At 42.9% G+C, this 25,180-nt stretch overlaps 1 protein-coding gene and 1 long non-coding RNA gene across 2 annotated transcripts; both read right to left on the bottom strand.

Annotated features, from left to right (window-relative positions):
• Positions 1-631: 631 nt before the first annotated feature.
• PRODH2 (proline dehydrogenase 2) lies at positions 632-25,180 on the bottom strand. The gene is made up of 10 exons (XM_036440815.2): positions 24,945-25,180; positions 24,673-24,869; positions 24,343-24,481; positions 24,179-24,265; positions 16,330-16,410; positions 16,093-16,248; positions 15,850-16,016; positions 2,483-2,593; positions 1,984-2,069; positions 632-858 (listed from the first exon to the last, which is right to left on the bottom strand). Exons 1-10 carry the CDS (start codon positions 25,119-25,121, stop codon positions 674-676), a joined length of 1,386 nt encoding a protein of 461 aa, XP_036296708.1. The 5' UTR covers positions 25,122-25,180; the 3' UTR covers positions 632-673.
• On the bottom strand, positions 6,796-10,469 carry LOC118720667. The gene is made up of 2 exons (XR_004988498.1): positions 10,414-10,469; positions 6,796-7,061 (listed from the first exon to the last, which is right to left on the bottom strand). It is a non-coding gene; the product is annotated as an uncharacterized LOC118720667 (long non-coding RNA).

Below are 25,180 nucleotides of genomic sequence, written 5' to 3'. Positions count from 1 at the left end.
TTACAATTCTGTTTATGCACATGCCCTTGCCTTTGAATGCTCTTCTCCATGTTCACTTGGTTATTCTTATGAATACTTTGGGAAGCTCTCTTGATCACAGAGGTGTCTCCTCTGGCCTGATATCTGCATGGGCTTTCCCCATCACAGCCTAACCATTCTGGACTATCTGTCTGGAGATGGGTCTGTCTACCTCTACTGGACTAAGAACCCTGTGAGGCTGGGCTTGGGGTAGTCTTTGACACTGTTGTGTTCCCAGCATTATTCATCCCGAGTCTAGCTCAGAAGGGATCTCAGAAAATGTTACTAAATGAGAGTAGTTTGCCTCTCCTCTCTGTCTCTCCTTGCACATGTGGCTCTAGCCCAGACTCTCGACTTCAGTGCCTCAGTGTCTCCTCTTCATCTGGGCATCTACTGGAGTGAAGAGAGTTCCTGACCGGTTGAAGAGAGCCTGACCCTAGGCCCATCTTAGGATAGACTGCTTCAGGGTGGGGGGAGGTTTCTTTAGTCTTTGATCAATGCCCTTGTATGCTCTAGGGTTATCTAAAGTTCTCTCTTGAACTGCAGAGCACCCTCTTGGGCTGGCTGGTGTCAAGATCATCCCCTCTCCAAGGAGGCAGCTTCAGTGCAGGGCAGTAGCTCAGGACCTTTATTGACCACATAACCCCTGGGGGAACTAAGAAGGCACCCTCAGGCCCCGCCCCAGCAGCCTCCGCCGAAGTTCTTGACTGAGTAGCTCCCATTCCCTGCGGGCACCCCGCAGCACACTCTGGTTCTCCTGGGCCCTCCGGATCAGGTAGGGGATCACCTCCTCCAGGGAGCCATAGGGGATGGACTTATACACGGCATAGCCAGCCTGCCCTGCAGGGAGAGGATAAGCAGGATGTTGGCTCATGTTTGGAGAGAGGCTCCCCTAGGCCCCATCTGAAACAGAGATTTCCAGTTTTGAGAACATGGCAGACTAAATGAGTTAGACAACATTTCCTACTGGAAAACCAACAATTCTGGAGTTAACATTAAAAAATCTTAAAGTCACCGAAACCGGTTTGGCTCAGTGGATAGAGCATCGGTCTGCAGACTGAAAGGTCCCAGGTTCTATTCCGGTGAAGGGCATGTACATTGGTTGCGGGCACATCCCCGGCAGGGGGTGTGCAGGAGGCAGCTGGTCAATGTTTCTCTCTCATCGACGTTTCTAGCTCTCTATCCCTCTTCCTTCTTCTCTGTGGAAAATCAATAAAATATATTTTTTTAAAAATTTAAAAAAATCTTAAAGTCAAGAGAATAAGGAATTTACTAATCCAAGAATTAAGAGAAAATGAGAACCAGAGAGGGAAAGGGTGCACAGGAAGCATTTCTGTCCTGAAGGCAAAATTGAGCTGCTACTTGATGATGTCACAGAGCCCAAGGGATAGAGAAAAGGAGGCCGAAGTCTGACCAGGGTGTAGAGAAGTCCCCCGCATTCAGCTGGATCACAAAAATGTACACCCTCAGAGTAAGAGTTCCCTCCACTCCCAGGGAGTGGCCTTGACCATAAGAGAGCAGGGAAGAAAACAGAGAAATCCACCTCTGAGAGGTTGTGGCCATGGATAAGTCCCCTTACACATATGCAGCCTAAATTGCATACCTGGGATATCTCAAGAGACCTGAAGTTATGAATTTAGGGTACAGTGGCAGAGAAAAACAATTCTTCTGGTCACAGTCACTGGGGAGCAAAGTGGTAAAGGTAACAAAGCACATAGGAAACAAGACAGCATGATCAAGAACCAGCTAAACAACAGACAGCAGGCACAGAGACAAAGGCCTGCAAGGCCTTAGACATTGGAGTAACAGATTTCTCTGGGAGGGTCTGGAGACAGGGTCATCTGAAGGTTCTAGAGAGGAGGATGACCAGGTATTGGCTGGAAATGTGAGAAGGGACCTGGCTGAGGAGTGAGGCCTGGGGCTGGATGAGGCATGGTGGTGGCGGGGAATGGGCCGTTCACATACCCAATGCCAGGGAGACGTGGTCACACATCCCCAGAAGTTGTCCAAAACAGACTGGCCCATCCGGAGGAATGCCCAGCTCCCACATGCTACAGAAAAGGTCACATCACCAATTCAGACAGTGGCTGAATCTGAGCTGAAAGTCAGCCATTAGGTACCCACAGGGCTATTCCAGTTATTTAAATATTAAAATACTTCTAAACTTAATGATAAATAACTAGTGTTCCGAAGTCCCTGAAAGTTTCTTAGTGAGTTTTCTGACACCCCCAGACCTCCCCATACTCCAGCAAATAAGAGATGATGCCTTGTTCAGCTGGGGCCTATAAGACCTACAGGCATAGCAGGGGTTAAATGTTTTTAATACCCTCCCCAGAATTCCGCTGAACCTACTGTCCCTACACTGCTCCTCCCATTGGCTCTCCTTCCTCACCTATAGCACAGGGGCCTCTACCTATCCCTGGCATTTGAGTGAGGGAGAGGAAGGGAGGGGCCCACCTCATACCTTTTGGTTGCCTGGTGAACAGATTCCTCATTGTGGGAAGCCACCATGAGGTGGCACATGGGGCCACGGTGGGATACATGAGTCAGCATCAGCTCCAGACAGCGTCTGTAACTGAAGAGAGTTGTTTCAGCTATGGTACCTGGTGAGTAAGGGTCAGGCCTCAGGGACTGGGCATTTCTGTTCTTGGGGTGCCTAAGAGCAAGGACTCTGGAGTCACAAAATACGCCACTTCCACCTGGACTGGCTGCAAGGAACATTCCTTCCCAGAGCATTTTCCTCTCTTGTAACAATGTGAGTTCACCTAACAGTGATGCTGTGAGGATGGAGTGAGAGGACAGTGTACAAAAAGTCTTTGTCATAATGGCAGTCTCGCAACAAAGGGCCACATCACATGCAGAAGATGATGTTTCCTTAAGGTCATTCACTGCAGCATTGTCTGTAGAACGAGACTAGCACCAACCCAAATGTCTATAAGTAGGGGACTGGCTGGATGAATGATGGCACAGAGGATTGCCATGCAGCTGTAGAAAGGACAGGGGCATCTGGGTACAGAAGGGTAAAAGGACTGGAAAATGCTTTCTGAGCTGCTGTAGGCCAGATGCCACCTTGTGGCCTTCGTGGGCCGTTTTCCATTGCCTTCTAAATCTGTTCGTTTTCTCTGCCCCTTTGGAGGCTGACTTTTGTGTCCTGCATCACCCATGGAGTCATGGGCAGAAGATCAGAGGTGAGACGAAAGAGAACTCAGGTGTTTTGTCCCTTAGCCCCCTCCTTGCTCTACCCTAACTGTCCTATGTTCGCCACATCTCCTCCAGTATGGCTGTCCTTCCCCACCTATAGCACAGGGGCCATAATGGCTTCCCGCTTTTGTGGGTTCCTAGGTGCTTCAACATTCCCTGTGGGTTCTTCCAACCTTGCCCGCACTCCAATAGTTTAGTTTCTTCACTAAGTCTCCTTGCCTGACACATATTCATTCATCTCACTTTCAAATCAACTCTGTGAGGCAGATGTTCTGATTACCCCCATTTTACAGAGAGAGAGAGAGATGGAATGGGAAAGAGATTAAGTCTCTTGTCCCTAGGTCACACAGTTAGAAATGGCCAGGTAGGTGTCGTAGGACCCAGTGGTTCAGCCTCCCCAATCAGTTTGGAACCCAGGCTGTCTGATGCTATAAGTCTTGGGCTCATTATTACTGGACTATTTTGCCTTTTAAGAAAAATTAAAATTTTATTGTTGCAAGTATTATATATGTTCCCTTTATTCTCCCATTGACCCTTCTAGCCCGCCCTATCCCCACCCCAGGTCTTCACCACCTTATTGTCTGTGCCTAGGGGTTATGCATAAAAGATTTTTGGTTTATCTCTTCCCACCCACCCACCCTCCCCGCCTTCCCTCTGAGATTCCGCAGTTTATTCCATACTTCTAAGTCTCTGGATCTATTTTGTTCATCAGTTTATTTTGCTTATTAGATTCCACATATGAATGAGCTCATGTGATACTTATCTTTCTCTGTCTTATTTCACTTAGTATAATACTCTCCAGGTCCCTCCATCCTGTCTCAAATGGTAAGAGAGCCTTCTTTTTTTATACCTGCATAATATTCCATGGTGTAAATATACTACAGTTTTTTTTATCTAAAAATCTTCTGATGGGCACTTAGCTATTGTAAATTGGTGTTATAAACATAGGGGTGCATACATTCTTTCTGACTGGTGTTTTGGGTATCTTGGGATATATTCCTAGAAGTGTGATCACTGGGTCAAATGGCAGTTCCATATTTAATTTTTAAAAAATATTTTTATTTATTTCAGAGAGGAAGGGAGAGGAAGAGAGAGTGATAAAAACATAAATGATGAGAAAGAATCATTGATTGACTGTCTCCTGTACTCCCCCTACTGGGATGAGCCCATAACCCAGGCATATGCCCTTGACTGGAATAGAACACAGGACCCTTTGGTCCACAGGCTGATGCTCTATCCACTGAGCCAAACTGGCTAGGACCCATATTTAATTTTAAAAAATATTTTTAATTGATTTCAGAAAGGAAGGGAGAGGGAGATAGAAACATCAGTGATGAGAGAGAATAATTAATCAGTTGCCTCCTGCACATCCCACACTGGGAATCAAGGCCACAATCTGGGCATGTGCCCTGATCAGGAATCAAACCATGACTTCTTGGTTCATAGGTCGACATTCAACCACTGAACATATTTAATTATTTGAGGAAATTCCATATTGTTTTTCATAATGGCTGCATCAGTCTACATTCCCTATTCTCCACATCCTTGCTAGCACTTGTCATTTGTTGATAGTAGCCATTCTGACAGGTGTGAGGTAATATCTTATTGTCATTTTAAATAAATATTTTTTTATTGACTTGAGCATTTTTTTTATATGTCTCTTGGCCATCTGTGTGTCTGCTTTGGAGAAGTGTCTATTTAGGTCCTTTGCCTATTTTTATTTTATTTTATTTTATTGATTCTTTATAGAGAGGAAGGGAGAGGGATAGAGAGTTAGAAACATTGATGAGAGAGAAACATCAATCTGCTGCCTTTTGCACACCCCCTACTGGGAATGTGTCCACAACCAAGGTACATGCCCTTGACCAGAATCGAACCTGGGACCTTTCAGTCCACAGGCCAATGCTCTACCCACTGAGCCAAACCGGTTTTGGCTGCCTGTGTGTGTGTGTGTGTGTGTGTGTGTGTGTGTATATATATATATATATATATATATATATATATATATATATATATATATATATATTTTTTTTTTTTTTTTTTTTTTTTTACTAGTTTGTGCACTTAGGGGCAGAGGGAGTGTCCCTCAGCCTGGCCTGTGCCCTCTCGCAGTTGAGGAGCTTCAGAGGATGTCCGACAGTCAGATATTCTTAGCACTGCCTGTGGAGGTGAGGGAGGATCTTGCCACCGTTGCTATGCTCACTAGTGGTGAGCTCTGGCTGAGTGGAGCTCCCCGCTGTGGGAGTGTACTGATCACCAGGAGAAGCTCCTGCATCAAGTATCTGCCCCCTGGTGGTCATTGTGTGTCTTAGTGACTGGTTGTTCTACTTTTTGGTCAATTTGCATACTAGCCTTTTATTATATAGGATTGATTTCAGAGAGGAAGGGAGAAAGAGAGATAGAAACATCACCACCCTATTGTCTGTGTCCATAGGTAATGCATACATGCATATAAGATATTGTCTAATCTCTTCCTGCACCCAACACCATCTTCTCTCTGAGAATCATCGGTCTGTTTCATTTCCATGTCCATGATTCTATTTCATTCACGAGTTTATTCTGTTCATCAGATTTTTTTTTATTAATTTGATTTGTAGATTCAATTGTTGTAGATACGTATTTGTTGCCACTTGGTTGTTCATATTTTATCTTTGCCTTTTTCTTCTCCTTCCTCTTCTTAAAGAATACCCTTCAGCATTTCATATAGTACTGGTTTGGTGCTGATAAACTCCTTTAGCTTTTTCTTGTCTGTGAAGCTCTTTATCTGACCTTCAATTCTAAGTGATAGCTTTACTGGGTAATCTTGGTTGTAGGTTCTTGCTATTCATCACTTTGAATATTTCTTGCTGCTCCCTCTAGCACGCATAATTTATGTTGGAAAATTAGCTAAAAGTCATATGGTAACTCCCTTAAAAGTAACTAACTGCTTTTCTCTTGCTGCTTTTAAGATTCCCTTTTTGTCTTTTGCCCTTGGCATTTTAATATGATATGTCTTGGTGTGGTCTTCTTTGGGTTCCTCTTGTTTGGGGTTCTCTGCACTTCCTGGATTTGTAAGTCTATTTCTTTCACCAGGTGGGGGACGTTTTCTGACATTATTTCTTTAAATAGGTTTTAATATCTTGCTCTCTTCTTCTGGCACTCCCATAGTTCAGATTTTGGTAGGCTTGAAGTTGTCCCAGAGTCCCCTTACACCATCTTCATATTTTTGGATTATTTTTGCTTTCTAGTTGGGTGTTTTCTGCTTCCTTATATTTCAAATCATTATTTTGGTTCTTGAGATCCTCTAGTCCAGGGGTCCTCAAACTTTTTAAAGTGGGGGCCAGATCACGGTCCCTCAGAGAGCTGGAGGGCCGGACTATATGAACTACTAATTCCTACTGTAACACCTCGGCTGCGCTCACTGCCCAAAAAACCTGGCGGGCCAAGCAGACTCCTCTGCGGGCCGCATGTGGCCCGCGGGCCGTAGTTTGAAGACGCCTACCTAGTCTATTATTGAATCCCTGTATATTATTTATTTCAGTCAGTGTATGCTTAATTTCTAACTGGTCCTTTTCTATTTTTTTTACATTTTCACTAATATTCTTGAAAGTTTCACTAAGTCTCTTGGAGGTTTCCAGAAGATGCTTGAGTAATCTTATAACTGTGGTTTTAAACTCTATATCCAGTTAGTTTGCTTTCTTCCATTCCTTTCGTTTGTGACATGTTTCTTTGTCTCTGCATTTTGGCTGCTTCCCTGTGTTTGTTTCTATGTATTGGGTAGCTACTAAGTCTCCTTGAGTTGATAGAGTGGCCTTGTGTAGAAGGTGTCCTACAGGACCCAGTGGCTCAACCTCACCAATCACCTGAGGTGCATCCTTCTGTGCGCTGTGTACACAATCTTGTAGTTGAGCCTTGATTGCTGTTGAAGTCCCTAGGAGGAACTGACCTCCAGGCCAATTGGCTGTGAGGACCCACTGTGTCTAAAATGGAAGAGCTGCTGTGCAGGAGACACCCTTATGGAACAGGACTTGCTTCAGTGGGGCTTTGGTGCTCACTGAGTCTGCCCCTTGTGTATGATTTATTTATTTATTTATTTATTTATTTATTTATTTTTAAATAAATTTTTATTGTTCATATTATTACAAATGTTCCTCATCCCCCCCTCCATTGCTCCCCTCCACCAGGTTCCCACCCCACCCTTTGCCTTTTCCCCACCCCCCATTGTCCTCATCCATAGGTGCACAGTTTATGTTCAGTCTCTTCCCACACCCCCCTCTCCCCTTTTCCCTGAGAATCGTCAGTCCACTCCCCTTCCATACCTCTGATTCTATTATATTCACCAGTTAATATTGTTCATCAGATTTTTTTTTTAATTCCCTTGGTTTTTAGATACACTTGTTGATAGTTAGGTATTTGTTGTTCATAGTTTTTATCTTTATTTTCTTTTTCTTCCGAAAGAGCCCCCTTCAGCAATTCATATAATTCTGGTTTGGCGGTGATGAACTCCTTTAGCTTTTTTTTTTTTTTTTTATTAGTGAAGCTCTTTATCTGACCTTCGATTCTGCATGGTTTCTGTTGAGAAATCAGCTGACAAACATATGGGTGCTCCTTTATAGGTAACTACATGCTTTGCTCTTGCTGCTTTTAATATTCTCTCTTTGTCTTTTGCTCTTGGAATTTTAATTATGATGTGTCTTGGTGTGGTCCTCTTTGGATTCCTTTTGTTTGGAGTTCTGTGCGCTTCCTGGACTTGTGGGTCTATTTCTTTCACCAGGTGGGGGAAGTTTTCTGTCACTATTTCTTTCAGTATGTTTTTGATATCTTGCTCTGTCTCATCTTCTGGGATTCTCTTGTCTTCTTGCTTCTGCAGAGGAGTGTCTTCTGGCTCTTTATGTTCCAAATCTTTGACTTGATTCTTGTGATTTTCCATTTTGTTTTTAGGAGTCTGTATAATATTTTTTATTTCAGACAATGTATTCTTTATTTCTTGTTGATCCCTTATTATTTCTTATTGATCCCTTATTAGTTCTTATTGATCCCTTTTCATCTCCTCATAGGTCTTATTGACCTTTTCTAGGAAATTCCTGAAAAACCTTATAAGCGTAGATTTGAACTCTATATCCAGTCTATTCTTTTCCTCCATTTCTTTTGTTTGTGATCTATTTCCTTGTCTTGGCATTTTCTTTTTTCTTTTTTTTTTAATAAATTTTTATTGTTCATATTATTACAAATGTTCCTTTTCCCCCCTCTCCATTGCTCTCCTCCACCAGGTTCCCACCCACCCTCTGCCCTTTTCCCACCCCCCATTGTCCTCATCCATAGGTGCACAGTTTATGTTCAGTCTCTTCCCACATCCCCCTCTCCCCTTTTCCCCAAGAATCGTCAGTTCACTCCCCTTCAGATTTTTTTTTAATTTCCTTGGTTTTTAGATTCACTTGTTGTAGTTACGTATTTGTTGTTCATAATTTTTATCTTTATTTACTTTCTCTTCCAAAAGAACCCCCTTCAGCAATTCATATAATTCTGGTTTGGTGGTGATGAACTCCTTTAGCTTTTTTATTATTAGTGAAGCTCTTTATCTGGCCTTCGATTCTGAGTGATAGCTTTGCTGGGTAGATTATTTTTGGCTGTAGGTTCTTGCTATTCATCACCTTGAGTATTTCTTGCCATTCCCTTCTGGCCTGCATGGTTTCTGTTGAGAAGTCAGCTGACAATCGTATAGGTGCTCCTTTATAGGTTACTACCTTCTTTGCTCTTGCTTCTTTTAATATTCTCTCTTTGTCTTTTGCTCTTGGAATTTTAATAATGATGTGTCTCGGTGTGGTCCTCTTTGGATTCCTTTTGTTTGGAGTTCTGTGCGCTTCCTGGACTTGTAAGTCCAATTCTTTCACCAGGTGGGGGAAGTTTTCTGTCACTATTTCTTTCAGTATGTTTTTGATATCTTGCTTTGTCTCATCTTCTGACACCCCCATAATTCTGATGTTGGTTCGCTTGAAGTTGTCCCAGAGGTTTCTTACATTATCTTCAATTTTCTAGATTCTCTTGCCTTCTTGCTTTTTCAGAGAAGTGTCTTCTGGCTCTTTATGTTCCAAATCTTTGACTTGATTCTTGCGATCTTCCATTTTGTTTTTAGGACTCTGCATAATCTTTTTTATTTCAGACAATGTATTCTTTATTTCTTGTTGATCCCTTATTATTTCTTGTTGATTCCTTATTAATTCTAGTTTATCCCTTTTCATATCCTCATAGTTCTTATCGACTTTTTCTAGGAAATTCTTGAAAAACCTTATAAGCATAGATTTAAACTCTATATCCAGTGGCTTTTTGTCCTCCATTTCTTTCGTTTGTGATCTATTTCATTGCATATTCGCAGCTTCTCTGATGGGGCGGGGTTTCAGGGTGGAGCCTGCAGCCTTGGCTTCCCTCAGCCCTACCCTATACAGTTCCTAAGTATCAGTAATCCCCAGGGTTCTTCAGTACTCGCTGCAAGCACCTCTGAGAGAAAGGTGCCCTCGATTTTCGTCTGCTACCAAACAGTCTAGGCTCTCCCCCAATAAGCCCAGAACTGGGGTTCAGTTCACTTGGAAGTGGAATTGGAGGTAGCGTTCAGAGCATTCGGGAGCTTTTGTCTCCTTCCTGCCAGGGCAATCACACGGTTCCGTCCCTTCTCTGCGCGCAATGTGCGCGCCTCCGGGACCTCCTTTCGCTGCTCCCCCGGGATTCTGCCTTATGGCCCAGCTCCCTATGGATGAGCCTGGGTCCCCGGGGTCTGGCCTAGAACTGGGGTTCAAAGCAGTTGGAATTGGGGCCCAGCACAGTCAGAGCTTTTATCTCCTTCCCGCTAGGGAACACCAACCAGGCACTCAGCCGCCCTTGCTCTCGGCTTCGTCCTCTCCGCGCACGCCACGTGTCTCCGTACCTTTTTCTTTTACAGCTCCTCCACTCTTCCTTCTGGTTTTTCTCCTTGCTTCTTGTTGTAGAATTTCCAGTCAGTCGACTTTCCTGTAGTTCTGGGTAATGTCCATTTTATATTTTAGTTGTATTTTATTGAAATTGTTGTGTGCAGCTGCGGCTAGGTGTTTACTTGTGCAGCCATCTTGGATTCCTGCCAGTTGTTTTTCTTGTCTTGGCATTTTCACAACTTCCCTGAGTTGGTTGGGTGGCTTTGTGTGCTAAGGTGTCCTATATGGTTCAGTGAGTCAGCCTCCCAGTTACCTGAGGTGGACAGTCTTGGTGTAGCCCTTTGTGGGATGTGTGTGCAGTCTTGTTGTTAAGCCTTGCTTGTTGTTGGTATCACTGGGAAGCGTTGATCTCCAAGCCAATTGGCTATGCCCCTTGTGTATGTTGTGTATGGATGTGAAGAGTTGTCATCTGGTATGGTCTCACACTGACCACTGGGTATACTGGCTCTTGGGTCTCCAGGGACGTGCAAAGACAGCCACTGCCCGGGGCCATCCAGCAGGAGCTACAGAGAGATTTGCAGATTCCTCCTTTTTGTATCAGATTTGGAAGTGTCTAGATGAGGCCTACCTGTGAAGCAAGGCAGGCTGGTGCTGGTGTCAAGTCTTGGGACTTTTATTGATAGGTTCGGGGCTCCCTAATCCTGCTGCAGCTTGTTTGAGAGGGTTTTAGCCTGTGAAAGGACAGGCCATTCATATGCAAAAGCCGCTGCAGACAACTTGTTTGGGTGGGATTGTAAATTGGGTCAGGCAAGGTTTCAGGGAATCACCAGGGCAGAGCAAATAGAAATGGCCACCAGTCAGTCCTGCACTGGGGAGGTCCCAGAACAAAACAATGACAGCTGCAAGCACCTCTGTCTGAAAGAAAGCCATCCCTGAGTTCCTGCCCTGATGCCAGACAGTTCAGTTTCTCCTCGTATGTGTCAGGGTCCCCTGGAGCCTTGTTGGTTTTGTTTGTTTGTTTGTTTGTTTTCTTTTTTTCTTTCTTGATCTCTTTGGTAACCCATTCATGTTTAATAACATGATATTTAGCATCCAAGTGTCTGAATGTTTTTGAGTGTTTTTACAGTAGTTTATTTCAAATTTTATTTCATTGTGGTCTGAGAAGGTGCTTGATATGATTTAAATATTCTTGAACTTGTAGACATTAGTTTTGTGTCTTAACATGAGGCCTACCTTTGAGAATGACCCATGTGCATTTGAGAAGACTGTATATTCTACAGCTTTGGGGTGAAATGTTCTATAAAGTCGATTAAATCCATCTGATCCAGTGTGTCATTTTGAGTCACTATTTCTTTGTTAATTGTTTTCTGGAAGATCTATCCAATGAAGTCAGAGGGCTGTTTAACTTTCCTACTATGTCTGTATTGCTGTTGACCTCTCCCTTAAAAGTTCTCTAGAAGTTTTATAAATATTTGGCTGCTCCTATATTGGGTGCATATATGTTTATAAGGTTATATTCTCTCATTGGATCAATCCCTTTAGTATATGTAGTTACCTTTGTTGTCTCTTGTGATGGCCTTCATTTTGAAGTTTATTTTGTTAGATATGAGTATTGCTATCCCAGCTTTTTATTTTTTCATTTCCATTTGTATGGAAAAAAAATTTCCATCTCTTCACTCTCATCTTGTGTGAGTCTTTTGTTCTGAGGTGGGTCTCTTGTAGACAGCATATAATTGAGTCATGTTTTTGTATTCCATAGCTTCCCTATGTCTTTTGATTGGAGCATTTAATCCATTTACATTTAAGGTTATTTTTGGTAAGTATTTATTTATTGCCATTTTCATTCTCTCTCCCTCTCCCTCTCTCTCTCTCTCTCTCTCTCTCTCTCTCTCTCTCTCTCTCTCTCTCTCTCCCTCCCTCCCTCCCTCCCTCCCTCCCTCTCTCTCATTCTTCTCATTACAGCAGTCCCTTTAGAATTTCTTGCAGTGCTGGTTTGGTGGTGATAAACTCCATTAACTTTTTTTTTTTTTTTCCCCTTTCTGGGAAGCTTTATTTTGAATAATAGCCTTGGTGGACATAATAATCTTGGTTCAAATTCTTGATTTTCATTATCTTGAGTACTTCATGCCATTTCCTTCTGACCTGTAGAATTTCTGATGAGAGCTTTTTTGTAGGTAACAGTTTGCTTTTCTTTTGCTGCCTTTAAGAATTTCTGTTTGTCTTTTATTTTTGTCTTTAATTAATTCTAATTATGAAGTATCTGAGTGTGGGCCAGTTTGGGTTCTTCTTACTTGGGACTCCCTGTGCTTCTTGAACTTGTGTGACTTTTTCTTTCAGCAGATTAGGGAAGTTTTCTGCCATTATTTCTTCAAACATATTTTCTATCCTTTTCTCACTTTCTTTGCATTCTGGCATTCCAAAATGTGAATATTGTTACATTTTATGTTGTCCTATATCTCCATTAGATTGTCCTTCTGTTTTTTAATTGGTTTTTCTTTTTGGTTCTCTGAGTGATTTTTTTTCTACCCTGTCTTCTAATTCACTGATTTGATCCTCAGCTTCCTCAATCTGCTGTGTATTTTTTCCTACATGCTCTTTAGTAGTGCTATGTCATTCTTTATTTTCAACTGGTCTTTTTTCATAGTTACTGTATCTTTTCTCATGCTACTGAGCATCTTTGCCATCATTATTCTGAACTCTATATCAGATAAATTTCTTATCACCATTTCATTTATATCTTCTTCTGGAGAATCTTATTCTTTCATTTGGGGCTTGTTTTTGTCTCTCCATTTTGGCTGCTCATTTGGGTTTTTGTCTGTGTATTAGGTAGATCTGCTAAGACTCCCAATCTCTAGTGTAAGACAATCTCAAACGCTGTTTGTGACTGACCCTCAGTACTTGTTTGTAGCTGTCAGCAATCCCCAGCTTGTAGCTCCCTCTGCTTTGGCTGGGTGCCTTTAGAAAGGACCAAAATGTGCACAAGGGTCTGTGTTTCCTAACCCCAGACCCAGAAGGAGATCAGGCAAAGACTCAAAGGCTCTAGAAATCCTCCTCTGCCTGCAGTCAGATTGTTATCAGCCTTTATTGGCATCAGGTTATTGGCCTCAGGGTGGAGCAAGAGTTCTTCCAACAGGGTGTGTTGACTGCCTTTCCCTCAAAAATCACCTTCATAGCAAAGGTTCGCTGGAGAAAAATGTCCTCCACAGCACGATATAATGAATGAGTTGGCTGCCCTCCGAACTTCAACTCCAGAGCCCCCAACCCTGAACTTTCCTCACACAGCTCCAGTCCACTCTGCCTCCCTCTGTTGGAGTTCAAGGTGAATGGCTGCAAACGAAAATTTGTCATTGGTCCTTTAAAATGGTGCCTCCATTTCCAGCCATCTCTGTCTGGCAGACAGCAACCCTGCTGTTTTTCATAGACAGGTGTTATGTGGGTACTTTTCTCAGTTCTGGTGCTCTGGGATGGGGAGCCCAGCTTGGTGTTTAGATCCCAGAGTTCTCTGTGGGAATCTCCACAGCTGATATATTCCTCTGGGACTTCAGCTGCTGTCTGTGGGAGCCCAGCCACCTCTTTTGTGCCTCCACACTTCCTACTAGTCTCTATGTGGTCTCTACTTTCTGTCCTTGGTTATTAGGGTTTTCTCCAGCTAGTCTTCAGTTGATTTTTCAGGATGGTTCTTCTGTATTTTCAGTTTGGTCCTGGGGGAGCATCAATATAGCTTCCACTTACTCTTGTTGCCATTTTAAATCTAGACTATTTAAATCTATTTTACCTTTAACATATACAGTTGAGTGGAAAAGCCAGGAGTAATATGTAACATGATGCTTTTTGCAATACAAAAACATTTGTGTTTGCCTCTATATGTATAAAGGAATTTAGGAAACACAGCTAAGAAACTAACTAAAGGGGTTACCTGTGGGGGCCAGGGAGACTCCATGATTAGATGTGGATTTGTGTCAAAATGAGATATGTCAGTGTATTCATTTTCATATCATTTTGATTTTTGAATCATGTGAATTTATTAATTATTCAAAATTTATATTAAAACATGCTAACGAAGATGTGCAGAAATTGAAACAGGTGCTGGTATGAATATAAAATGGTGCATGCTTGTGGAACACCATCTAGCAGTTCCTCAAAAGTTTAAACATGGAGTTACCATGTGATCCTGCAATCCGCTTCCAGATAACTGAACTTTTGGGAGAGTTGAAAATGTGTGTGTACACAAAAATGTGTACATGAATGTTCACAGCAGCACTATTCACAACAGTCAAAAGGTGGAAACAAAATATCCATCAACTGATGAATGGGTAAATGAAATGTAGTCCATTCATACAATGGAATATGATTTAATCATAAAAAGGAATGAAGCACAGATATATATTACAACATGGTTGAGCCCTGAAAACATGCTGAGTGAAATAAGCCAGATACAAAGGTCACATATTGCATGATACTATTTATATAAAATGTTCAGAAAAGGAAAATCCATAGAGACTTTAAAAAGACTAGTGGTTGCCAGGGTTGAGGGGAAGAGGGAATGGGGAGTGTCTGCTAATGAATGGAAATGGCATTTCTTTTTGATGTAATAAAAATGTTCTGTAATTAGATAGTGACAATGGTGGCACAAGCATGTGAATACACTACAGTCTACTGAATTAATTGTATACTTTTGAATGATGAGTTTTTGGTACGTGAATTGTATGTGAATTGTATGGTACGTGCCTAGAATTGTGAATTGTATGGTACGTGCCTAGAAACATTCACTGGCCCTGGGTTCCAAAGATGGATTGTACCCTTGCCCTGAAATCTTACATAATTCCCTGCAGTTGTAGAAACTTCTCCTTGATCCACTGTGAACTGGATTCAGACTTTGAAAGCTCCTTGAGGACAGGACGTAGGGTCACCTTGATTTCTACTGAGACCAGGGCCTGATCTAAATCAGGTGGTCATCAAGTATGTGTTGAAGAAATAAAGTCCTCCTTCCCAGCCATGGGGATGGGGGAGGTCCAATGAGCTCACCCACATCTTGCCCCATCACATATACAAGTTAATATGTGATGGGTAAGAACATGGGTTCTACAGCCAGTCTGCCTGGGCTCAAGTTTTGGGCCTACCACTTCTCAGTGCCTCAGTTTCATCCTCTGTGCAATGGGGATGATAATAATAGTACTTACTGCTTGGAGTTTGTTTATTCACTCAGCAGATCTCTACTGAGTGAGCACCACCATGTATCAGACACAATTTTAACCACTGAAGGTTCAGAAGTGAACAAATCAGAAAACCCTGCCCTCCCGGGCCTATGAAACTGTATAGAACCTTAACTACTGGTAAGTGATAAAGAGAAAAATAAATCCAGGAAGAGAGTGGGCAAGGGAAGGTCCCCCAAGAAGGTACCAAATACACAAAGACCTAAGGAGGTGAGGGTTGTACTGTGCAGCTATCTGGAGGGAGAGCATTCTAGGCAGTGGGATAGGAAGTACAAAGGCCCTGGGGATCATCAAGGAGTGCAGTGAGTGAGGGAAAGAATGGAAAGAAAAGTTAGAGAGATGACAATGACCAGATCATGTGGGGCCTTGTGGGGTTCTGCAAGGTTCTGGGGTTTACTGAGTGCAATGGGATCCAAGGGAGGATAAAAGTGGGAAATGATGGTATCCTAGACCAAGAAGAGGGAGAAATGTATAGACACATACAGGATGCTCAGCATCATGGGTAGTGAGCGCTAAAGGTTAGATGTTATTCCTACCTCTGACTGGTAGCCTCATAGTCAGGCTGAGTGGGATCTTTGGTCCCTTGAAACTGGGCCACATCTCTCTCCTTGTCCAGATATGCCCCTCGTACCAACTTCACCCCGAAGGCCAGGCCAGCCCTCTCTGCAGCCTCAGCATCCCGCCTCAGCCGCTCGTAAGTATCCTGGCAGAGCAAAAGGACATCTTCAGATCAGGATGCTGGAACCAAGGCCCAAATTTCTCCAGAACCCATCACACACCTTCAGATAGGCCTGGTAAGTGTTCCACACCCAGGGCCCACTTTCTCTGGATCTGTTCCAACGCAAGGTCATAGCAGACACCAGCAGAGAGAGAGCAGGATTCAGTGAGGTGTACTCAGCATCCACCAGGAGCCTCACATGTTGGGCCTGGGCATGCTGAGGGCGAAAAAGCCTATGGTTAGAGCCCAGGGGTGCCCAGCAGGTGCAGCAGAGCCAGGCCACAGCAGAAGGCATTACCTGTACTACCCGCTGCAAGCGGCTCAGAGAGGCCCGGAGATGCTGGTTTTGCTCGGTGCTGAGGCAGGAGACCTGGAGATCCTGGGGGAGGGCAGTAGAGAAGGCGAGAGCAGCTCAGGACTTTCTTCCAGAGCATAAATCTACACACACAGACACACACACACACACACACACCAGGAAGGGAAATATGTTTAGAATTTTTAGAAATCTAAAAATTTGCTATGTCACATATATATAATTTATTTAAGTGTAATTCAATGGTTAAGAACCCAGAATCTGAGTTTGAATCCTGGTTCTACCTTTGCTGCTTGGGCCTCAGTTTTCTCCTCTATAAAATGGAGATGATAATAGTAGCTTCCTTACTAAGTTATGTGGATAAAAATTAGTTACTAGGGAAACCAAGATGGTGGCATAGGTAAACAACTGGTCTGCCACTCGCACAACAATTTAAAAAATTAAAACTAATACAAAGGACATCTATCATCCAAAAACATGGGAAGGCTGGCTGAAAGAGAAAGAAGCACAAGGGCTGAAAAGCTGAGGAGCCTAGGTATGGAGGCATGCGAATCGGGCTGGTGGCAAATTGGGCTGGTGGCAGGTGACTGGGCCTGAAGCACAGCTTTTCTTTTCAACCCAAAAGGAAAGAAGCTCCCAATCACTTTGAAATCCAATTGCTGGGGTCACATGGAAGACCCAGATGCCTACAAGAAGAAGCTGGTCTGTCGGCCATTCGGGCTGAAGTGAGGGCGACTCTTGCAGAGGTGCACGCAGCAGTCATTGTTTACTGCGCTGGATTGCAGGGAAGCAGGGACTTGGAAACGTGGAAGGGCAGGGATGGCTGATGGCTGATGGCTGATGGCAGCCATCGCTGTTAGCCATGCCCCAACCTAGTGACTTCCTGAAACCCCGCCTCACCCTGAGGCCCCGTCCTTCCCTGAGACCCTGCCCTGAGGCCCCGCCCACAGATTATACAGACCTGCCCAGGCACCACAAAGCTACTTTTACATATGGATGGCCTGTATTGAAGCAGCTTAACCATATAAACTGCAGCTCCAGCAACAAAACCGCCAAGTCCCATGCAAACAGGAGAAAACTGTAATTCTCGCTGTAGCTCCTGCACTGTGGCTTCAGACAGTAACTGAAACTGAATCCCATTGGAGATCCAGAAGCCAGTGTTCCTAGTGGTCAATTTCAACCACTCATACCCATAAGAGACACATTTGGGAGACGGACTCAGTGAGCACCAAAGCCCCACTGAAATAAACCGAGTCTCCAGTGCAGCAGTTCTTCCTTTATAGACACAGCAGGTCCTCACAGACACTTGGCTTGGAGATCAATTCCTCCCAGAGTACCAACAGCAAACAAGGCTTAATCACACCAAGACTTTGCACTCAGCCCACAAAGGGATATACCAAAAGCAACCACTCCAGATGACTGGGGAAGCTGATAGGTCACCTACCACACAAAGCCACTCCATGAACACAGGAACATGTCACAAATGGGAGAGATGAAGGAGAGTAAACTAATGGACGACACAGAGTTCAGAATCACATTTATAAGATTACTCAAGAATCTTCTAAAAACCTTTGAGAAACTTGATGAGACCTCCAAGAAGCTTGGTGAGACTTCAAGGTTCTTAAAGAGAATACCCAAAAAAAAAAAAAAAATGGAAAAGGACCAGTCAGAAATTAAGCATACAATGTCTGAAATAAAGATTATACAGAAACTCAACTATAGATCAAAGTACCCCAAGAATCAAACCAAATATCTGGAATATAAGGAAGAAAAAATCACCCAACCAGAGAGGCAGAAAGAAAGAAGAATCCAAAAGTTTGAGGATAGTGTAAGGAGCCTCTGGGACTGCTTAAAACATACCAACATCCGGATTTTGGGGGTGCCAGAGGAGAGCGAGCAGGATATTGAAGGACTATTGGAAGAAATAATGATAGAAAACTTTCCCTACCTGGTAAAAGAAATAGACTTACAAGTTCAGGAAGCATACAGAACCCCAAACAAGAGGAATCCAAGGAGGAACACACCAAGACACATCATAATTAAAATGCCAAGGGCAAAAGACAAAGAGAGAATCTTACAAGCAGCAAGAGAAAAACAGCTAGTTACCTACAAAGGAGTACCCATATGACTGTCAGCTGATTTCTCAACAGAAACTATGCAGGCCAGAAGGGAGTGGTAAGAAATATTCAAAATGATGAACAACAAGAACCTACAACCAAGATTACTCTCCCCAGCAAAGCTATCATTCAGAATTGAAGGTCAGATAAAGAGCTTCACAGACAAGAAAAAGTTAAAGGAGTTCATCAACACCAAACCAGGATTACATGAAATGCCGAAGGGTATTCTTTTTTTTAATATATTTTTTTATTGATTTTATACAGAGAGGAAGGGAGAGAGATAGAGTTAGAAACATCGATGAGAGAGAGTCATCGATCAGCTGCCTCTTGCACACCCCCTACTGGGGATATGCCCTTGACCAGAATCGAACCCGGGACCCTTCAGTCTCCAAGCAGACCATTGAGCCAAACCAGTCCCGGCTGAAGGGTATTCTTTAAGGAGAGGAAGAAGAAGAAAAGTAAAGGTAAAAATTATGAACAACAAAAAGATGTAAAATACATACCTACCAACAAGTGAATCTAAAAATCAAATGAATAAAAAATTTGAAGAACAAAATGGACTGGTGAACATAATAGAATCAGGGACATAGAAAGGGATTGGACTAACAATTCTCAAGGGGAAGAGAGTCTGAGGGGTGAGGGAAGAGATTGGATGAAGACAGGGGCAGAGGTAAGGGCATGGGGTGGAGTTGGGAATCAGGTGGAGGGGAGCTATGGGGGAAGAGGGGGGAAAGAGGAACACCTGTAATAATCTAAAAAATAAAGATTTATTATAAAAAAAATTGGTTACTAGGTGAGATGTACCTGGACATAACAAGAATAGGACAGTGCCAGCACATAATCGTTCAATACATGACATTAGAATAATGTGATGCATTTACTATCTTGTTTATTAACTTCCCACTATGATCCTGGTAGGCAGAAGTTATTCCAAGCTCCATTTTTCAGTGAGGAAACAAGCTCAGAGAGAGAAGTGACTTGGAGTTGACCTAAGGAAATGCTTAGAGCAGTGGCTAGCTCACAATACATGTCATAGTGTTTCCTCCTATTAGTCTCTTAGGACCTCAATTTCCTCATGAAATGCCAAGGCCTCATTGCAGCCCATTAGGCTCTGCTGCTCTCGCCCCTCCTACTCTCTGCCTAACCCACACCCTAACCCTAACCCTATCCCTAACCCTAACCCTAATCCTAACCCCTAGCACAGCACTGGAACATGGTGGATGGCCAATAAACATTCAGGGAATGAATACATTTGTAATATGGAAATCATAACTGCCTCTAACTTAGTCTTATTATAGGGTTTCAAAAGGAAGCATCATCCCCTTGCAGTATTGTTTAGGGTAGTGGAAACTTGGAGGTCACCAGGGTGTCCACCCCAGGAGAGAGAAATCACACAGCTAGAAACAGCATTTGTAAGCAATAGATTAATGTTTACAAACACTTAGATGGACCTTAAAGTCTAAGTGCTCAGTGGGAAAAGTATGAAACAATGAAATAGATAACAACACTATTTGTGTACATCTTAAAGGACACAAGGGAACTTTCTGCAATGATGGAAATTTCATATAACTTTATAGGGATTTGAGTTGCTCAGATTTGTCTATTTGTAAAAGCTCATTAGGATAAAACCAAGATGGCGGCACAGGTGCGGCCTCGCACAACAATTTCAAAACTACAACTAAAAGAGCCAAGACCGGTTTGGCTCAATGGATAGAGCATTGGCTTGGGGACTGAAGGGTCCCGGGTTCAATTCCGGTTAAGGGCATGTACCTTGGTTGCGGGCATATCCCCAGTAGGGGGTGTGCAAGAGGCAGCTGATCAATGACTCTCTCTCATCGATGTTTCTAACTCTCTATCTCTCTCCCTTCCTCTCTGTACAAAATCAATAAAATATATTTTAAAAAAAACTACAACTAAAAGACAAAACATCTATCACCCAAAACCACAGGAAAGCTGGCCAAAAGAGAAAGGAGCACAAGCACTGAAAAGCTGAGGAGCCTAGGTACAGAGGCACAGGAATTGGGCTGGTGGCCAGCAACTGGGTGTGCAGCTTTTTTTCAACCTGAAGGGAAAAAAGCTCCCTATCACTTTGAAATCCAGTTTCTGGAGTCACACAGGGGACCCAGACGCCTAAGGGGAGAGGCTGGTCTGTTGGCTATTGGGTCCGAAAGTGAGGGTGACTTTTTTGCAGAGGTGTGACCAGCAATCATTGTTTACTGCACTGGAGCGTGGGGACTTGAAAACGCTGAAAGGCAGAGATGGCTGATGACAGCCATCACTGTTTGACACACCCCAGCCTAGTGACATCCTGAGACCCCCCACCCTGCCCCGAGGTTCTCCTGAGGTCCCACCCTGTACATTCTATAAACCTGCCCAGCTGCTTTTGCATAAGCAGCGAAAATGCCAAGAAAAGGAAGGAGATCTCAAACAAAAGAAATGGAGAAGAACAAAAGACTGTATATAGAGTTCAAATCCACAGTTATAAGCTTTTCAAGAATTTCCTAGAAAAGGCCAATAAATTTAATGAGACCCTCAAGGATATGAAAAAGAAATTAAACCAACTAGAAATTAAACATACACTGACTGAAATAAAAAATATTATACAGAGACCCAACAGCAGACTAGAGGAATGCAAAAATCAAGCCAAAGATTTGAAATACAAAGAAGCAAAAGACAAACAAACAAACAAACAAAACAAACACTCAACTGGAAAAGAAAAAAGAATCCAAAAATTTGAAGATAGTGTAAGAAATCTCTGGGACAACCTCAAGCGTACCAACATCCGAACTATGGGGGTGCCAGAAGAAGAGAGAGAGCAAGATACTGAAAACCTATTTGAAGAAAAAACTTACCCCACCTGGTGAAAGAAATAGACTTACAAGTCCAGGAAGTGTAGAGAACCCCGAACAAAAAGAATCCAAAGAGGACCACATCAAGACACATCATAATTAAAATGCCAAGAGCAAAAGACAGAGAGAATCTTACAAGCAGCCAGAGAAAAGCAGTTACCTACAAGGGAGCACCCATACAATTATCAGCTGATTTCTCAACAGAAACTATGAAGGCCAAACGAGGGTGGCAAGAAGTATTCAAAATGATGAACAGCAAAAACCTACAACCAAGATTACTCTACCCAGCAAAGTTATAATTCAGAATTGGTTTTATTTTATTTTTTAGATTTCCCCATACAGTGTTTCATCTTTTAACAAAATATAAATACAAAGTATTTGAAAATACACTCTCAAAAGACAAGTCAATTATCAAAACTAGACTCAGATATGGCAAATATATTAAAATTATACAACAGAGAATTTAAAATGACTATGGTTAATACGTTAAAGGCTCTCACAGAAAAGGTGAACAATATCAGATCATATAGATCATTCTAGCAGAGAGAAGAAAATGATAAAGATTGGTTGGAAAATATAGCAACAGAGTTAAAAAATGCCTTTAATGGCTTATCATTTGATTCTACAGAGGAGTTAGTGAATTTAAAAAAATCTATTGAAATTATGGAAACTGAAACAGAGAAAAGAGGGAGAGAATAGATCCAAAGCTTCTTGGACAATATTTAATGGTCTTTCTTATATGAAATTGGAATTCAATGGAAGAGAGAGTAAATGGGAAGAAGAAATGTTTGAAGGAACAATGGAAATTTCCCAAAAATAATACCAGAACCAAATTAAGAATTCAGTAACTCAGACGAAACCAAAACAGAACAAAGCAAACAAGTAAAAAAAATAATTAAAGAAAAGCCATTTGGCATATTATATTCAAAATAATGGAAAACTAGATAAAAAGAAAACCTTGAAGTCACTCATACAAAAAAAAAAAAAAAAGATATATTATATAGAAGTAGTAAAAGTTTACCACAAAATTCTCTGTAGTAAACATACTATCCAAATAAGATCTAGAGATAGCAAATTAGCCTATGAAGAGATACACAACATAATTATTCATTATCAAAATGTCAATTATACCACATCTATTAAAATGGCTTAAAAAGAGAGAGAGAATACCAAGTGCTGCAGAGAATGTGAAACAATTGGAATTCTCATACATTGCAGGTTAGCTATTTCTTAAAAATTAAAAATATACATGTACTTATTGTATTATTAGGAATTCTACTTCAAGGTATTTATACAAGTCAAAACTTATGTTCACACAAACAATTGTGCACATATGTATGAAAGATTAATTTATCAATGCCAATAAATATAAACAACCCAAATGTATTTTATTAGGGAAATGGATAAACAAACTGTGGTATAGCCACACAATGGAATACTATTCAGCTGTAAAAAAGGAACAGACTACTGTTTTACATAAAAAAGATGCATGACTTGCTGAAACCAGTTTGGCTCACTGTATAGAGTATCAGCCTGCGGATTGAAGGGTCCCAGGTTTGATTCCGGTCAAGGGCATGTATCTTGGTTGCAGGCACATCCCCAGTAGAGGGTGTGCAGGAAGCAGCTGATCGATGTTTCTCTCTCATCAATGTTTCTAACTCTCTATCCCTCTCTCTTCCTCTCTGTAAAAATATCAATAAAAATATATATTTTTAAAAAAGCTCATCAAATGGTACCTTTACAATCTGAGTATTTCATTATATGGAAACTAGAGGCCCAGCACATGAAATTCTTGCACTAAAGGGGGGGATATGGGGAGGCCTCAGCCTGGCCTGTGCCCCCTCTCAGTCTGGGAGCCCTTGGAGGATGGAGTGGGTTTAAACCATGAGTAGGACATCCTTAGCACTGCCATGGAGGCGGGAGAGGCTCCGCTACTGCCACTGTGATCCTCCATGAGCCCATCTTCTGTCTGAGCAGCGCTCCCCCTGTGGGAGTGCACACCAAGACCAGGGGTCTCTGCTCCTGACATTCCCATTAGCATCTGCACCCTGTTGGTCAATGTGTGTCATAGCAACTGGTCATTCTGCTGTTCAGTTAATTTGTATATTAGCCTTTTATTATATAGAATTTTACCTGAAAAGTAATAAAGTACAATAAATTATTGAGCTCTAAATGGTAAAATGCTTTATGAAGCATTTGGGTGAAAGTGTGCTGATGTGTTCAACCTACTTTGAAATGCATCAAAAAATAAGATGGATTGATGGATGCACAGAGCAATGGATACAGAGACAGATGATTTAAAGCAAGTATAGTTAAATGTTAACAATGGCAGGTATATAGTGTCCACAGTAAAAATTCTTTTAACTGAAAATTTTCATAATGGAATGTTAGAAAAAATGTCCACACAGAGTATATGCTTGGCAAAATAAAATCACACTAACAAATATATATATATATTATATAGGATAGAGTGGGTGCCAATGGCAGGCAGGGCAGAAATAGGACATGAAAATAAGAAGGAATGGATGGATGGACAGATGGATGAATGAGTGATTAACTCAAACCACACTGGTCTAACCAGCACACACTTAGCAAAGTTGAGTCTATCGATATAATACTGATATACCTTCTTCTAGTTGATAGAGACCTGCTGTTTCAATCACTCCTCAGAGCTCAGAGCCCCCAGACCCCTCCCCTATAGCCCACATACCATCCATATTCTATGCAATCCAACCAGGACTACAGCCACATTTATTGTGATTGTTCTGAGCCTGGAAAGTAGTGGCAATTAAATAGTTTGAACATGGGGTCTCTGCTCCTGTCATTCCCCATCAACCATTCATTTCTCCCACAGCCTGAGCTCCTTACCTGTCCAGAGTCCATGGCTTCTGCCAGCCTCTCAGGGCTCAGCTCCAAGGAAGCCTCTGGCCTTCTGATCCATGAGGTTAGCTCTTTCTGGAAGGGATGGTTGAGTGGTGAGGGGGACATGGTGGGCAGCCACACCTTCCTCCCACATCCTGCCAGCTCCTTACACAGAGCCGAGTGCTGGTCAGTGCCGTCACCTTCAACTGCATGAGGATGTTCCCATTTGGGCCAGGGGTCTCCAGAAGGCTTCGTGACAGGTCCACACACCGCAACATAGCACTGAGGTTCTCCTCATACCAGGCCTCGCTGCCCAGCCAGCAGGTGTCAGGTCCTGGAGCAGCCAACCCCTTCCACCATCCTCCCGGCCTCCCTGGCCCCTGGCCCCTTACTCATTCAATCTTTTTAAATTTTGTTATTTTTAATCAAACCTACCATGACAAGCCAGGACTATGCACATATGGGCTGTGATGGCCTGTGAGGAGGCTGTGCTTACTCACCCAGTCTTGATAGCTGAGTCTGGCTCCTCCTCTGTGGGCACTGCCAGCAGGGGCCGGAGGCTTAGAGTCTGGAGTTGTTGGACACAGTCTCTCACCTCCTCTGCTGTCTCACCAGCCACAAACTGCCCATAGATGGATGCTCGGAGAAGTGTGCCCGAGAACCGGGAGCCCAGGAGCCGCTGAGACCAGGCCTGGATCTGAGGTGACAGGGAGCGAGGCTCAATGCCAGGCTCTGGGGAGCCTTTAGGCCCATCCCCAAGGTCACTGCTCACCGCCAGGCCATGGGTGACCAGAGGAGGCCAGGCACACAGCCGTAACACCAGCAATGCCCGCATCAGTTCTCCAGTACCCTTGAGGTGGAAGGCCCCACCGTCAAAGCTCAGGGGCTGCCAGCCCACAGTTGGGGGGCCAGCCTTGGAGTAGAGCACTGGACAGGTCCGGAGCATCATGAATCTTTCACCACTTCTACACCAGGCAAAGGGGCTTTGGAGGCTGCTGCGCTACCAGC

The sequence above is a fragment of the Pipistrellus kuhlii genome, unplaced genomic scaffold (genome assembly GCF_014108245.1).
Source record: "Pipistrellus kuhlii isolate mPipKuh1 unplaced genomic scaffold, mPipKuh1.p scaffold_m20_p_17, whole genome shotgun sequence".
Taxonomy (NCBI): domain Eukaryota; kingdom Metazoa; phylum Chordata; class Mammalia; order Chiroptera; family Vespertilionidae; genus Pipistrellus; species Pipistrellus kuhlii.
This window is presented reverse-complemented; position numbering and strand designations above follow the sequence as displayed.

Bases quoted from the DNA above. Each gene is read 5' to 3' on its own strand.
- PRODH2 (XM_036440815.2), bottom strand. From the start codon at position 25,121: ATGATGCTCCGGACCTGTCCAGTGCTCTACTCCAAGGCTGGCCCCCCA. The intron at 16,411-24,178 runs GTAAGGAGCTCA...GCCCTCCCCCAG, and splicing joins AAGCCATGGACTCTGGACAG to GATCTCCAGGTCTCCTGCCT. The intron at 16,017-16,092 runs GTGTGTGATGGG...TTGCTCTGCCAG, and splicing joins CTTACCAGGCCTATCTGAAG to GATACTTACGAGCGGCTGAG.